Source organism: Sus scrofa, chromosome 1 (assembly GCF_054392235.1).
Source record: "Sus scrofa isolate SSC_HxYL_T2T_F1_AM1 chromosome 1, Sscrofa_HxYL_maternal_Yorkshire_Landrace_v2.0, whole genome shotgun sequence".
NCBI lineage: Eukaryota > Metazoa > Chordata > Mammalia > Artiodactyla > Suidae > Sus > Sus scrofa.
Window position 1 is genome coordinate 125,298,755 of NC_139383.1, and position 13,817 is coordinate 125,312,571.

The window sequence follows — 13,817 nt, forward strand, 5'->3', positions numbered from 1 at the left end:
AAAATAGTTACGGTTAAAGAAAAAAATCAATATAAAATTGTCATTAAAATCTTCCCATTTTTTAATAAGCTTCATTTTCTGTTAGAAAATTCTAGTATCAGAAAGGATAATTGAAATTGGTACTACTCTTGGTTAGAATTGTAAGCACAAAAATAAAAAAGGCTATTTGTGAGTGATAAACCAGGCTCAGAACTCTACTGCCTTTTACTCACTGTTTCTTTTATCATAATTTCACTATTACCAAATGTACTAGCTAGTATTACTTTATTCTTGGACTAGAGACTGTGTATTTATTTTTATCAGATATTTTCAAATTTATTGCAAGGATAACTAGATACATTTGTGTGAATCAGTGCTAATTCATCACAGCTAGGTATGGAACTGAAAACACATGGCAATTTAGTACTTGTACAAAGGACATAATTATGCATGGTCCCCTATTCTTTGTCATTTATATCATTATTTATACATAGCACAAAATGTTTTCTATTGAATGTATTCACATAAAAATGTCTATTGATATAATATAGTACAGTAAAAACTTGGTTATTGGGCATTCATCCAATAACCAAGTTTGCAGCCACAAGTTGAAGGGAGGCTTTATACCTTTGAGAAAATACGAATTTCAAAGAAGGTTTTTTTGTGGAGAACTGTTATTGGTACATTAAAAAACAGGGAAGACTACAAATTGAAGTTAGTGCTCAACTGTGCAACTTAGAATATAATCTATATTTATGGTTGCTTTCATGAGACCAAGGGAAGCAAGTTAATAGGAAAAAAAGTTTGACACGTTAGGAGCAGTGGACACATTATATACTCTGAGTATTAGTGTAGTATATGAGCATCTGAAAATGACAGTCCCACTCCATTCCCTGTACATCCATGGTACCCAATTTGTATCTTAAGTATTCATACTCATCATATTTATATAGTATGCATATATTCACGTGTTTATTAGTATAGTGTTGCAGAAGCAATATAACTCATACATTATAGATTTTTTATTAAGAGAAATTAAAATCAACCATAATTTTTTTTCCCGCTGTACAGCATGGGGATCAAGTTACTCTTACATGTATACATCTTTTTTTCGCACGCTTTGTTCTCTTACAATATGAGTATCTAGACATAGCTCTCAGTGCTACTCAGCAGGATCTCCTTGTAAATCTATTCTAAGTTGTATCTGATAACCCAGGGAAAAGCTCCCGATCCCTCCCACTCCCTCCCTTTCCCGTCAGGCAGCCACAAGTCTCTTCTCCAAGTCCATGATTTTCTTTTCTGTGGAGATGTTCATTTGTGCTAGATATTAGATTCCAGTTGTAAGTGATATCATATGATATTTGTCTTTGTCTTTCTGACTCATTTCACTCAGTATGAGAGTCTCTAGTTCCATCCATGTTGCTGCAGATGGCATTATGTCATTCTTTTTGATGGCTGAGTAGTATTCCATTGTGTATATATACCACATCTTCCAAATCCAATCATCTGTCAATGGACATTTGGGTTGTTTCCATGTCCTGGCTATTGTGAATAGTGCTGCAATGAACATGCGGGTGCATGTGTCTCTTTTAAGTAGAGTCTTGTCCAGATATATGCCCAAGAGTGGGATTGCAGGGTCATATGGAAGTTCTATGTATAGATTTCTAAGGTATCTCCAAACTGTTCTCCATGGTGGCTGTACCAGTTTACCTTCCCACCAATAGTAGAGGAGGGTTCCCTTTTCTCCACAACCCCTCTAGCACTTGTTATTTGTGGATTTATTAATGATGGCCATTCTGACTGGTGTGAGGTGATATCTCATGGTAGTTTTGATTTACATTTCTTTTATAATCAGCAATGAAAATCAACCATAATTTAATCTCCATAAAACAACCACTGATTGTGTGATGTTCTGGTATTTTTTCTATGTATTTTTATACATATATTTATGCTTCTCCAACTCCACCCACCCCAGAAAATGGGTGTGATTTTTTTTTTCCAGTCACTTTGCTGATGCTTGTTAAGGTAAGGCCATAGTCCCTACCCTAAACAAAGCTTATTGTCTACTGTGGGCCCCTGTGGATTATTTCTCAGAATAATTACTGATGTGCTGAGTCTTGTGAAAGGGAAAACCCTGGGTGCTAGGGAGTGAATATCTTGGGATGTTAGAAAATTTGGAGATTCCCAAATGTAGGCTATTTAGGGAAGACCCTTCTGAAGCATATCATTTAGGATGCTTTCAGCTTCCAGTAAGAATAAAGTTGGCTTAAACAACAAGCACATTTATTATCTCTCTTCACAAGAAGCATACATAAAGAAAAGTTAGTGACTGCAGCAGATGATCAGAGTCACACCAAGCCCAGCCTCTCTGGGATTCTCCTGGCTTTCTGTCCACGGTCACAAGAAGCTTGCAGTAGTTCCTAAGGACATAGCCTCCCAGGTTGATGTCCAGAGGTAAAAATGGAAGAATTTTTCCCCATATGTCTCTTTTAAAAAGTGAGGAACCCTTTTCCAAATGTTTCCCCAGGAGACTTTGATTCATGTCTCAGGGCGGAATTGTGTTGTGTGTGTATTTCTAACCCAGTCATTGGTAAAGAGAGTGGAATTACTGGAAGGCTTAGAGGAATCAGAAGTCAGCTCCTGGGGGTAGGGAGTGGCTCTCTGTATCCCAGAGACACATTGTCATCCCATATTTGAATAAAATCAGAGTTCTGTTAGCTAAGAAGGATGGGGTGTCCACTGATAAAACACTTATGGTACAGTCATATAACGAAATCTTCATTAGCTGTTTAAAAAGAAACAGATGTATATGTATTGATGAGATGTTAGTTTCAAAATGTATTAAATGAAGGAGCAAAGATGCAAAACACTGCATACATGAAGCACCTATTTTGTGTAAAAACAGAACGGCTCTCTCATATGCTGGTATTTGTAAAAAATATGGGAGGAGTTACAAAAATTCACAGTATTTTCTCTGAGGTTGGAACAAAGATAAGAGATTTATAATTCACTATACTCTATATCTTTTTTACTGTTTGGGATTTTGCCCCATGGCTCTGTATCTATAATTTATTTTTATGTTTGTTGATTCTAGATAACCAGAGTTCCTACTGTGGCACAGTGGGTTAAGGATCTGATGGCAGTGGCTTGGGTTGATGCAGAGATACAGGTTTGATCCCAGGCCCCAGGCAGTGAGCTAGAAGATTCGGCATTGCCACAGCTGTGGTGTAGTTTGCAGCTGCAGCTCAGGTTCAATCCCTGGCCCAGGAACTTCTATATGCAATAGGTGTAGTCATAAAAAGAAAAAAGAGAAGAAAAGAAAGGAAAAGAAAAGAAAAAAACTAACTGTACAGAGAACATAGAAAGACATAAAACATGTAAATAAAAATTCAAAGAACTTCCTATTTGTATAATGCTTTATCCTTATAAAAATACTTATCTGGTTCATTTAACTTTCTACACAGTTTTTATTTTAAAATCTACTTACCACATGTGTCCACAAAAAAACTTGTACATAAATGTTTGTAGCATTCATTATAGTCAAAAAGTAGAAAAAAAAAAAGTATGTCCATCACAAGTGGCTAAACAAAATGGGATATATACATACAATTCAGTTATCTAAAGAAATGAAGTACTGATACATGCTACAACATGGGTGAACCTCAAAAACAGTGTGCAATGTAAAAGAAGGCAGTTACAAAGGCTACATATTGAAAGATTCCACTTATGTTAAATGTCTATAATAGGCAAATCTGTAGAGACAGAAAATAGATTAGAGGTTGCCTGAGATTGAGGAAATTGCAGGGAAATTAGATGTGATGGCTACAGTGCCTGGGGCTTCTTTTTGAGGTGATGAAAATGTTCTAAAATTGCGATGGTGGTTCCATACTCTTTGACTATACTAAATACTATTGAATTATACATTTTCAGTGAGTCAGTTACATAGTATGTGTATTATATTTCATTAAAGCTTTTCTTAATGTGCCTGCATCATTGGGTTTTTTTAAATAATTGCATGCAATTTAACGTATGACAAATTATGTCATACATGCCTGTTGATTTATTCTTTTTTAATTTTTATTTTATATTATAGTTCATTTAGAATGTGTTTCAGGTGTACAGAAAAGTGATTCAATTATATATATACATATACCTATTTTTTTCAGATTCTTTTCTCATATTGTTATTACGGAATATTGAGTAGAGTTCCCTGTGCTATATAGTAGGTCCTTGTTGGCTATGTGTTTTATATATAGTAGTGTGCATATGTTAATCCCAATTTACTAATTTATCCCTTCTTCCCACCTTTTTTCTTTGTTCTCCATAAGTTTGTTTTCTATATCAGTGAGTCTGTTTTGTAAATAAGATCATTTGTGTCATTTTTTTTTAGATTTCACATGTAAGTGATTATCATGTATCTGTCATTGGTTTACTTCACTTACTATGATAATCTCTAGTTCCAACCATGTTGCTGCAAATGGCATTATTTCATTCTTATTTATGGCTGATCATATCTTCTTTATACACTTCTCTGTCATGGACCTTTAGGTTGTTTCTATGTCTTGGCTATTGTGAATAGTGTGGCTATGAATGAATAAAAAATGCCATTGGTAATTTGATAGGGATTGCATTGAATCTGTAGATTGCCTTGGGTAGTATAGTCATTTTGACAATATTGATTCTTCCAGTTCAAGAACATGGTCTGTCTTTCCATCTTTTTGTGTCATCTTCAGTTTCTTTCATCAGCGTCTTATAGTTTTTGGAGTATAGGTCTTTTGTAATTCAAAAGGTAGGTTTATTCCTTGGAGTTCCCGTTGTGGCACAGTGGTTAACAAATCCGAATAGGAACCATGAGGTTGCGGGTTCTGTCCCTGCCCTTTGCTCAGTGGGTTAATGATCCGGCGTTGCCGTGAGCTGTGGTGTAGGTTGCAGACGTGGCTCGGATCCCGCGTTGCTGTGTCTCTGGCGTAGGCCAGTGGCTACAGCTCTGATTTGACCCCTAGCCTGGGAACCTCCATATGCCACGGGAGCGGCCCAAAGAAATAGCAAAAAGACAAAAAAAAAAAAAAAAAAAAAAAAGGTAGGTTTATTCCTAGGTATTTTATTCTTTTTGATGCATTGGCGAATGGGATTGTTTCCTTAATTTCTCTTTCTGATCTTTCACTGTTAGTATATGGAAGTGCAACCAATTTCTGTGTATTAATTTTGTATCCTGCAGCTTTACCAAATTCATTGATGAACTCTAGTAGTTTTTTGGTAGTGTCTTTAGAATTTTCTAGGTATAGTATCATGTCATCTGCAAACAGTGACAGTTTTTTTTCTTCCCTTCCAATTTGAATTCTTTTTATTTATTTTCCTTGTCTGATTGCCATAGCTAGTTCTTCAAAACTATGTTGAATAAAAGTGGTGATAGTAGGGATCCTTGCCTTGTTCCTGATCTTAGAGGAAATGCTTTCAGCTTTTCACTGTTGAGAATGATGTTATCTGTGGATTTGTCATATATAGCCTTTCTTTGTTGAGGTATGTTCTCTCTGAGCCCACTTTTTGGATAATTTTTATCATAAATGAACATTGAATTTTGTCAAAAGCTTTTTCTGCATCTATTGAGATGATCATATGGTTTTTATTCTTCAATTTGTTAATGTCATGAATCACACTGATTGATTTGCAGATATTGAAAAATCCTTGCATTCCTGGGATAAATCCCTCTTGATCATAGTTTATGATCCTTCTGATTTATTGTTAGATTCAGTTTGCTAGTATTTTGTGGAGGATTTTTGCAACTATTTTTGTCAGTAATAATTGGCCATTTTTTTATGGTTTCTTTGTCTGGTTTTACTATCAGAGTGATAGTGGCTTCATAGAATGAGTTTGGAAGTTTTCCTTCCTCTGCAATTTTTTGGAAGAATTTCAGAAGGATAGGCATTAACTCCTCTCTAAATATTTGATCGAGTTTCCTGTAAAACCATCTGGTTCTAGACATTTGTTTTTTGGGAGGTTTTAAATCACAGTTTCAATTTCAGTATTTGTTACTGTGTTTTTTTTTTTGTTTTTTTTTTTTTTTTCATATTTTCTGTTTCTTCCTGTTTCAGTCTTAGGAGATTGTACCTTTGTAAGGATTTGTCCATTTCTTTTAGGCTAGTTTCTTGTAGTGATTTCCTATGATTCTTTGTATTTCTGTGGTATCAGTTGTAACTTCTCTTTTTCATTTCTGATTTTAGTGATTTGAGCCCTCTCCTTTTTTTTTCTTGATGGGTCTTTAAAGGTTTATTAATTTTATTTTTTCAAAGAACTAGCTTTTTCTTTCACCTTTTCCATCCACAATGCTGTGAGGTTAGAAATCAACTGTAAGAAAAAAAAAAAAACATTGTGAAATACACAAACAAATGGAGGCTAAATGATATGCTACTAAACAACCAATGGATAACTGAGGAAATCAAAATGTATCTACAGACAAGTGAAAGTGAAAACAAAAACATGGAGAGCCATAAAACTATGGGACATAGCAAAAGCAGTTCTCAGAGGGAAGTTTATGGCAATACAGGCATACCTCATCAAATAAGAAAAACCTCAAATAAACAACTTAACCTTACACCTATAGCAACTAGAGAAAGCAGAAGAAACAAAACTCAAAGTTTGTAGAAGGAAAGAAATCATAAAGATCAGAGTGGAAATAAATGAAATGTAGCTAAGAAAACAATAGAAAAGATCAATGAAACTGAAAGCCAATGTTTTATTTTTGTTTCTTCTTTTTATAGCTTTCCTATAAATATGACCCTATAAACTATTTTTTTGTGACCATAGTTATGCTCCTGTTTTTAATGAATTAAAAAACAATCATCTCATCAAAGAATTCACACATAACTTTAAAATGAGATAGTATAAGAGGCTTATAATGGAAAGCAACAGACTGGCACCCTTTCCTCTCCCCTCCTATTTGTGCTTCCCAGAAGGAATGACTATTTAACTTTATCTGTTTTTCATTCTGTTGATTATTCCCATTCTGCTAATTGGCTCACATATTCATGTCCCAAATTGATTTCCATCTATGATAGATAAATAGTCAACATATGTTTGGCCCATAGTTTGACCCCTCATAAGATTCTTGGTTGAAAATAATTTTCTCTCAGAAACTTGCAAATTTGAGCATCATATTGCTGTTGAAAAGACCAATTCTTGTTCCTTTGGGGGTGATCCTTCTTTTTCTGTGAAAAATTTGATGATTATCTTTATCCTGGTGTTTTAATATTTCATAGCATTATGCCCTCTTTGTACAATTTCATTGTAATTGACTTTTATTTTGTGTATTACTGACAAAATAATATTTACATATGATCTATGTCATATCACTTTTTCCTTTAAAAGCTTCATTTTTTTCCCTACCAATCAAGTCTTAGCTCTTTTCCTGGACATCATTGCCCTCAGCCTGGCTCTACCATAACTAACCCAATTTTTCTTACCACTTTCTAATACAAAAATGTTCTTATCAGTTGATCTCCTTCAAGCCAGCTCATTCTGCCCCCATGCCTTCTTCCTGCACATTGCTTTGCTGTGAATATTCTTTATACTTTCTTATTCAAATTCTTTCCATCTTTCAAGTTTTAGCTCAGTTGTCTTCTCCTCCCCCAAACTTCCTCACAACTTCTTAGAAAAGATTCTTTTCTCACACTGTTTTTCTATCCCAGTGGCACCTAGCCCTTATTTGGGGCTTCCATACTTATAGACACCAGCTGTCCTAATAACCAAGTTCCACGCTGGAAAAAGAAATGAAAAGGGCAAAATGGATATCTCTCCCAGCCCATTTAAAGAGCTCTCCTGGAAGTCCCGCCCGATTACTGCCACTAGGTTGGCCTCTTTGGTCACCCGCAGGTGCAAGGGAACCTTTTTTAGAGAGTCATATTGAGGGTCGCCATGTTGAACATGTCCAGAGGCCACTGTTCCTGTAGAAATCAATACATAAAATGGAATGGAGTGTTCCATGTTTTGATCTAGGTGCTAATGACATGTGTAAAAAGTTATCAAGCATATATTTAATGTTAGTAAACTTGATGCTTTACTGAATTTATGTTCTATTTCAATTTAAAAAAATTACTGCCCCGTCTGCCTCAGAGTTGTGCAATGAGGTAATCCCGGGCACATTGCTGCAGGTAAAATTAGGATTATGTTCTCAAAAGGTCATAAGGGAGAGTGTATATGGGGTTAGGTATTTCAATATCTTTGTCACACATATAGAGCTTTTGTTTGATGGCATCAATATTTTTGACATGTAAACCAAAGTTTTAAATTATCTTAGTGTTTAATGTAACATTTATCAAAGGGAAAAAATCCATTTAAATGTGAGAATGTTTTATACATGATCTTAACTTCTGGTATAAAATTATTTAAGATTTTTCTGATATTTAGTAGATATTAACTTGATGTTGAAACATTTCAGTCAAAATGAAAGCATTGACTTTGAAGAATAAAATACTGCATGTTAATTTTGACAGTAAGATAGAAACAGTAAGTGAAAACTCAGTGTATACTTTTTGACTGCTATGTACTTTATGTGGTAGAAACAACAGTTGGTTTTATCAAGTTAGTACTGAGAGGATTCAGAACACTCGTTTCCATTAAATCAGCACTTAGGTCGTTCTGTCCTGATAAATAAAAAGTGAATACATAAAATTGATGATACGTAGTTTAGATCTAATCTATGTTTTTAAGTGCTTGCAAATATTTATTTTTTTGAAATTTTATCTTTTATTCTCTTTTAGAAAAAAATGGAAAAATAGGCAACCAAATCCACTTTGTTATTACAGTAAAACTATTAGAAAAATGGGTGACAGGTGACCAGTCAGGGCTTTTATATTAAGTATCTTGTGTAATTTAAAATACATTGTAAATAATGGGAATTGGGAAATGGCAACGTTTTCAAGCATTTATTTTTCAGTGTCTATGGGTTGATATTCACTTTTTTTATTCTTGAAGTATAGTTATTTACAATGTTGTATTAGTTTCTGGTTTACAGCAAAGGTATGTATATATATGTGTGTACATACATGTATATACACACACATATATTTAATAACCTATAATGGAAAAGAATCCGAAAAAGGATATACATCCGAAAAAATATATATATGTATATCCTTTTTCAGTTTCTTTTCCATTATAGGTTATTACAAGATACTGAATATTGTTCCAATGTTAACTTGTTTTTAAAGAAAGGTTGTGTTTTTCTTACTTAGGTCCATCCTCAGCAGCACCGGCTTCTTTTTGAAGTGTTTGATGAAAATCGATTGGTGAGTTATATTGTACATGTGTGAAATATGAAGCAAGGGTATATTTCAGAAGAGCAGATAGAAAAAGCGGCCTGGGGATCTGTGAGGAGAGGAGTGCTTTGGAGGTAGTTATGGAGACTGGGCAAAATGGGGGAGAGATACATTTTTTTTCCTCTTTCCTGGTGCTACTCTCTACCCTTTGCTTCTGCCCCCAGGCACTTCTCCTGATGGTCAGTTCTCAACACATTACAGGGTCTTCCTCAAGGCCTGTCGTGGCAGGAGATGGCAGGAAAGTCTGCCTCTTTGTCTCAGCTTCCCTCACACTCACCCTTGTATCCTGGTCAGTAGTCCCTGCTCGGGAAGCCTACTCTCCTCATGGCAGTGGGTTTTTTAGCGTTACCTGTGTCCAGTTACCACATCCCACCCACTCCCTTATCCTGGCTGTTCTACAAAGCAAAGCTGTCCTCCCTACACTGATGAAATAAAGTCCTTTAGAGAGTTGCCAGCCCTTAGAGGGATGAAAAGCCAAGTTAAACCTGGTCTTATTTTTAAAAGGAGAGTTCTGATTCCTGATTTCCCAAATGCTATTTTGAAATCCTATCTTTTTCCTAGTTTGTCTCTTTGGAACTTAATTTCAAACCTTCTTTTTAACATCTTACATTTACATTGTAACCTGTAAGATTTGAATGTGAAGGTGTAAGAGTAATGTTGCATATTCAGAGCTTATCGGTTACTAAACAGAAGCACCAAAAAAGAAGTTAAATAGTTATATTCATTTTGTAGCTAACAAAGAAACTGGCTAAACTATTTTCAGTGTTAGATTACGTAATGCTTTTTTTTTCCTCTCAAAAAGTGATAACTATACTAGTAACTGAAGATATTGCAAATGAAATTGTAAATAGCATCACAATGTACAAAGGCACTTTTTTGCGCCTTGGGAGATTTTGTCTCTAACTGGCAATCCAGTTTAAAGACTGAGTGACAGACATTGATGATTTGCTTCTTAGATTTGTTTAGTTGCAGAGGTTTTTGTTTTCTGTTTGTATTTTTGCTTTTTTTAAAAAAAAATAAAATAGGGAATGTTTTCTGTTTTTTCCCTCCTCTGTCTATATGGATCTGTTTTCCTTCTAAATAGGACCAGTTAAAGTTTAGTGTTGGTGTTGTTTTAATCATGAAATATACATACAAAAAGCATAATAATATAAACTTTAAATTATAGGACAGGTATCTTTTTACCCAACCTAAGAACTAGAACATTACCAAAATCTTCAAACCCTCCTCCCCCTCCCCAGCAGCATCTCCTTTTCTTCCCCCACAAGTCTGTAGCCACTGTCCTGAATATTGTGTTTATCATTTCTCTGCTGTTTAAACAATTTTATCATGTATATATGTATCCCCAAAACGCACAGTTGTTTGTTTTATCATTTTTTTGAATTTGTTAAAGTAGCAGCCCTCTGAATTATTTTCTTTTTTTTTTTTTTTTAAATGCACAAAGAAAAGCTGGCCTCATACAGATATGTAGGTGGGAAAGGGAGAAGTATTTTAATCGCCTTTTCAGATAATGGTGGATATTCTTTTTTTCTTTTTTTTTTGTCTTTTTGCTATTTCTTTGGGCCGCTCCCACGGCACATGGAGGTTCCCAGGCTACGGGTTGAATCGGAGCTGTAGCCACTGGCCTATGCCAGAGCCACAGCAACTCGGGATCCGAGCCGCGTCTGCAACCTACACCACAGCTCACAGCAACGCTGGGTCGTTAACCCACTGAGCAAAGGGCAGGGACCGAACCCGCAACCTCATGGTTCCTAGTCAGATTCATTAACCACTGCGCCACGACAGGAACTCCTGAATTATTTTCCTCTGTGACATTTTTTTTGCTTAAGGTTATATTTCTGAGATTGACCTATAATAGCACATTTTCACAGATGCATAGTTTTCCCGTCATCTGCAAATGCTGTAATACCATAATTTATCTATTTATCCTCCTTAATTGAGTATTAGTGTTGTTTCCAGTTTTTTTGCTATTACCAATTGGTAAACATCTTTGCTGTGTTTCCTGATATACATGTACTAGTATATATCTAAGATTTACATTTTGGGGTTGAATTTCTGGGTCATGGTTTTCCTGTGTTATTTCTCTTGTTGTTAGTGACACTGACGTGAATTTCTCCCTGATTCTTGAGTACATAATTGGTGAACTATTTCATTTGAGTTATTTGCATTTGTCTACAAGGAAGGATAGCTCATGTTTGTGTACTCTACCCTGCTTATAGTTTTTGATTTCTCCTTTTAAAGTTGTTAGCAGTTGTCTTATATACTGAGGTGATCCTATGTTGGGTGCATAAATATTTACAGTTCTTCTGCTTGGATTGATCCTTTGATCATTATGTAATGTCCTTCCTTGTCTCTTATTATCTTTATTTTAAGGTCTATTTGGTCTGATATGAGTATTGCTACTCCAGCTTTCTTTTTATTCCTGTTTGCATGGACTATTTGCTTCCATCCTCTTGCTTTCAATTTGTATGTATCCCTAGAAGTGAAGTGGGTCTCTTGAAGACAGCATATGTATGGGTCTTGTTTTTGTATCTATTCAGCCAGTCTATGTCTTTTGGTTGGGGCATTTAGTCCATTAACATTTAAGGTAATTATTGATATGTATGTTCTTATTGCCATTTTATTAACTGTTTTGGATTTGTTTTTGTTGCTCTTTTTTCTTCCCTTCTTCTCTTGTTCTCTCCTCTTGTGTTTTGATGGCTATCTTTAGAGTGGTATTTGAGTTGATTTTTCTTATTTGTGTGTCAATTGTAGATTTTTGGTTTACAGTTGCCCTGAGGTTTTGATATAGGACTCTATATATATATATATGAGATTGTTTTAAGTTTTTGGTCTCTTAATTGCAAGTGCATCTCCAGTGTCCTGCATTTGTACCCTCCTCTTTTCAGGATTTCTGACTTTGGTAGCATAATTGTGTATGGATGATTTCCTATTTTTACTGTACATATGCCTTTACTGGTGAGCCTTGTCATTTGTGGCATTTTCGTTTCCAGTTGCATCCTTTTCTTTTCTACCTAGAGAAGTTCCTTTAGTATTTGTTGTAAGGCTGGTTTAGTGTTGCTGAATTCTCTTAGCTTTTGCTTATCTGTAAATCTTTTGATGTCTCCTTCAAATATGAATGAGAGCCTTGCTGGGTAAAGGAGTCTTGGTTGGAGGTTTTTTCCTTTCATCTTTCTAAGTATATCCTGCCACTCCCTTCTGGCCTGCAGAGTTTCTGCTGAAAAATCTGCTGATAACCTTCTCGGGGTTTCTTTGTATGTTATTTGTTTCTATTTCCTTGCTGCTTTCAACATTTTCTCTTTGTCTTTAATTTTGGTCAGTTTGATTAATATGTGTCTCAGTGTATTCCTCCTTGGGTTTAGTTTATATGGTACTCGTGGTGCTTCCTGGATTTGAGTGAGTGGTTCCTTTCCCATGTTAGGGAAGTTTTCAGCTATCATCTCTTCAAATATTTTTTCTGTCCTTTTCCCTCTCTCTTCTTCTGGCACCCCTATGACATGGATTTTGGTGTGTTTAACATTGTCCCAGAGTTCTCTGAGACTCTCATTTCTTTTCAATCTTTTTTCTCTTTTCTGTTCCTCATCAGTGATTTCCACTGGTCTGTCCTCCACCTCACTTATTCATTCTTCTATCTCCTGTATTCTGCTATTGATTGCTTTTAATGAATTTTTATTTCAGTTATTGTATTTTGCATCTCTGCTTGCTTAAGTTTTAAATCTTGTATTTATTTTCTCAGTGTTTGCTATAAATTATCCATCTTTGCCTCCAGTTTATTTTCAATGTCTTGCATCATCTTTAGCATCAACAGTCTAAAATCCTTTTCCTGGTGGCTGACAATCTCCAAATCACTTAGCAGTTTTTCTGAGGTTTTTTTCTTTCTTCCTTATCTGAGTTATAGTTCTCTTGTCTTTTCATTTTTCTAGGTTTTTGGTGTGGTGTCCTTTTTGTAGATAATAGAGTTGTAGCCTCTCTTACTTCTGGTATCTGCCCCCCTTGTGGCTGATGTTGGTATGGGAGCTTGCTGTAGGCTTCCTGATGGGAGGGACTGGTGCCTGCCACTGGTATGTGGGGCTGATTCCTATCCCTCTGGTGGGTGGGGCTTTGTCTCTGGGTGAGATTAGAGATGGCTGTGTGCCTGGGAGGGGGTCTTTAGGCAGCCTGTTTACTGATGGGTGGGGCTGTGATCCCACCTGGATTATTGTTTGGCCTGAGGCTTCTCAATGCTGATGGGTGGGGCCAGATTTTTCCAAAATGGCCACCTCCAGAGAAATGAACTGCTGATGAATATTCCTGAGAGCTTTGCTTCCAATGTCCTTCCCCCACAACAAGCTACAGTCACCCCATTTTCCCAGGAGATCCTCCAAGAACTCAGTCAAGTCTGCCCCAGATTCCTATGGAGGCTTTGCTTTGCCCTGGGACACAGTGCATATGAAAGTCTGTGTGCACCTTTCAAGAATGGATTCTCCATTTCCCCCAGTCCTGTGGAGCTCCTGTGCACAAGCCCCACTGGCCTTCAATGCCAGA

At 35.9% G+C, this 13,817-nt stretch overlaps 1 protein-coding gene across 4 annotated transcripts in view; it reads left to right on the forward strand.

The window, feature by feature from the left end:
• Positions 1 to 13,817, forward strand: part of NEDD4 (NEDD4 E3 ubiquitin protein ligase) — a 128,658-nt gene that overhangs the window by 31,953 nt on the left and 82,888 nt on the right. For all 4 annotated transcript variants that reach the window (XM_021094888.2, XM_084969548.1, XM_021094899.2 and 1 more), the window contains one exon: positions 9,210 to 9,263. In XM_021094888.2, the coding sequence (XP_020950547.2) occupies positions 9,210 to 9,263 (54 nt within the window). The remainder of the gene's footprint in view (positions 1 to 9,209; positions 9,264 to 13,817) is intronic.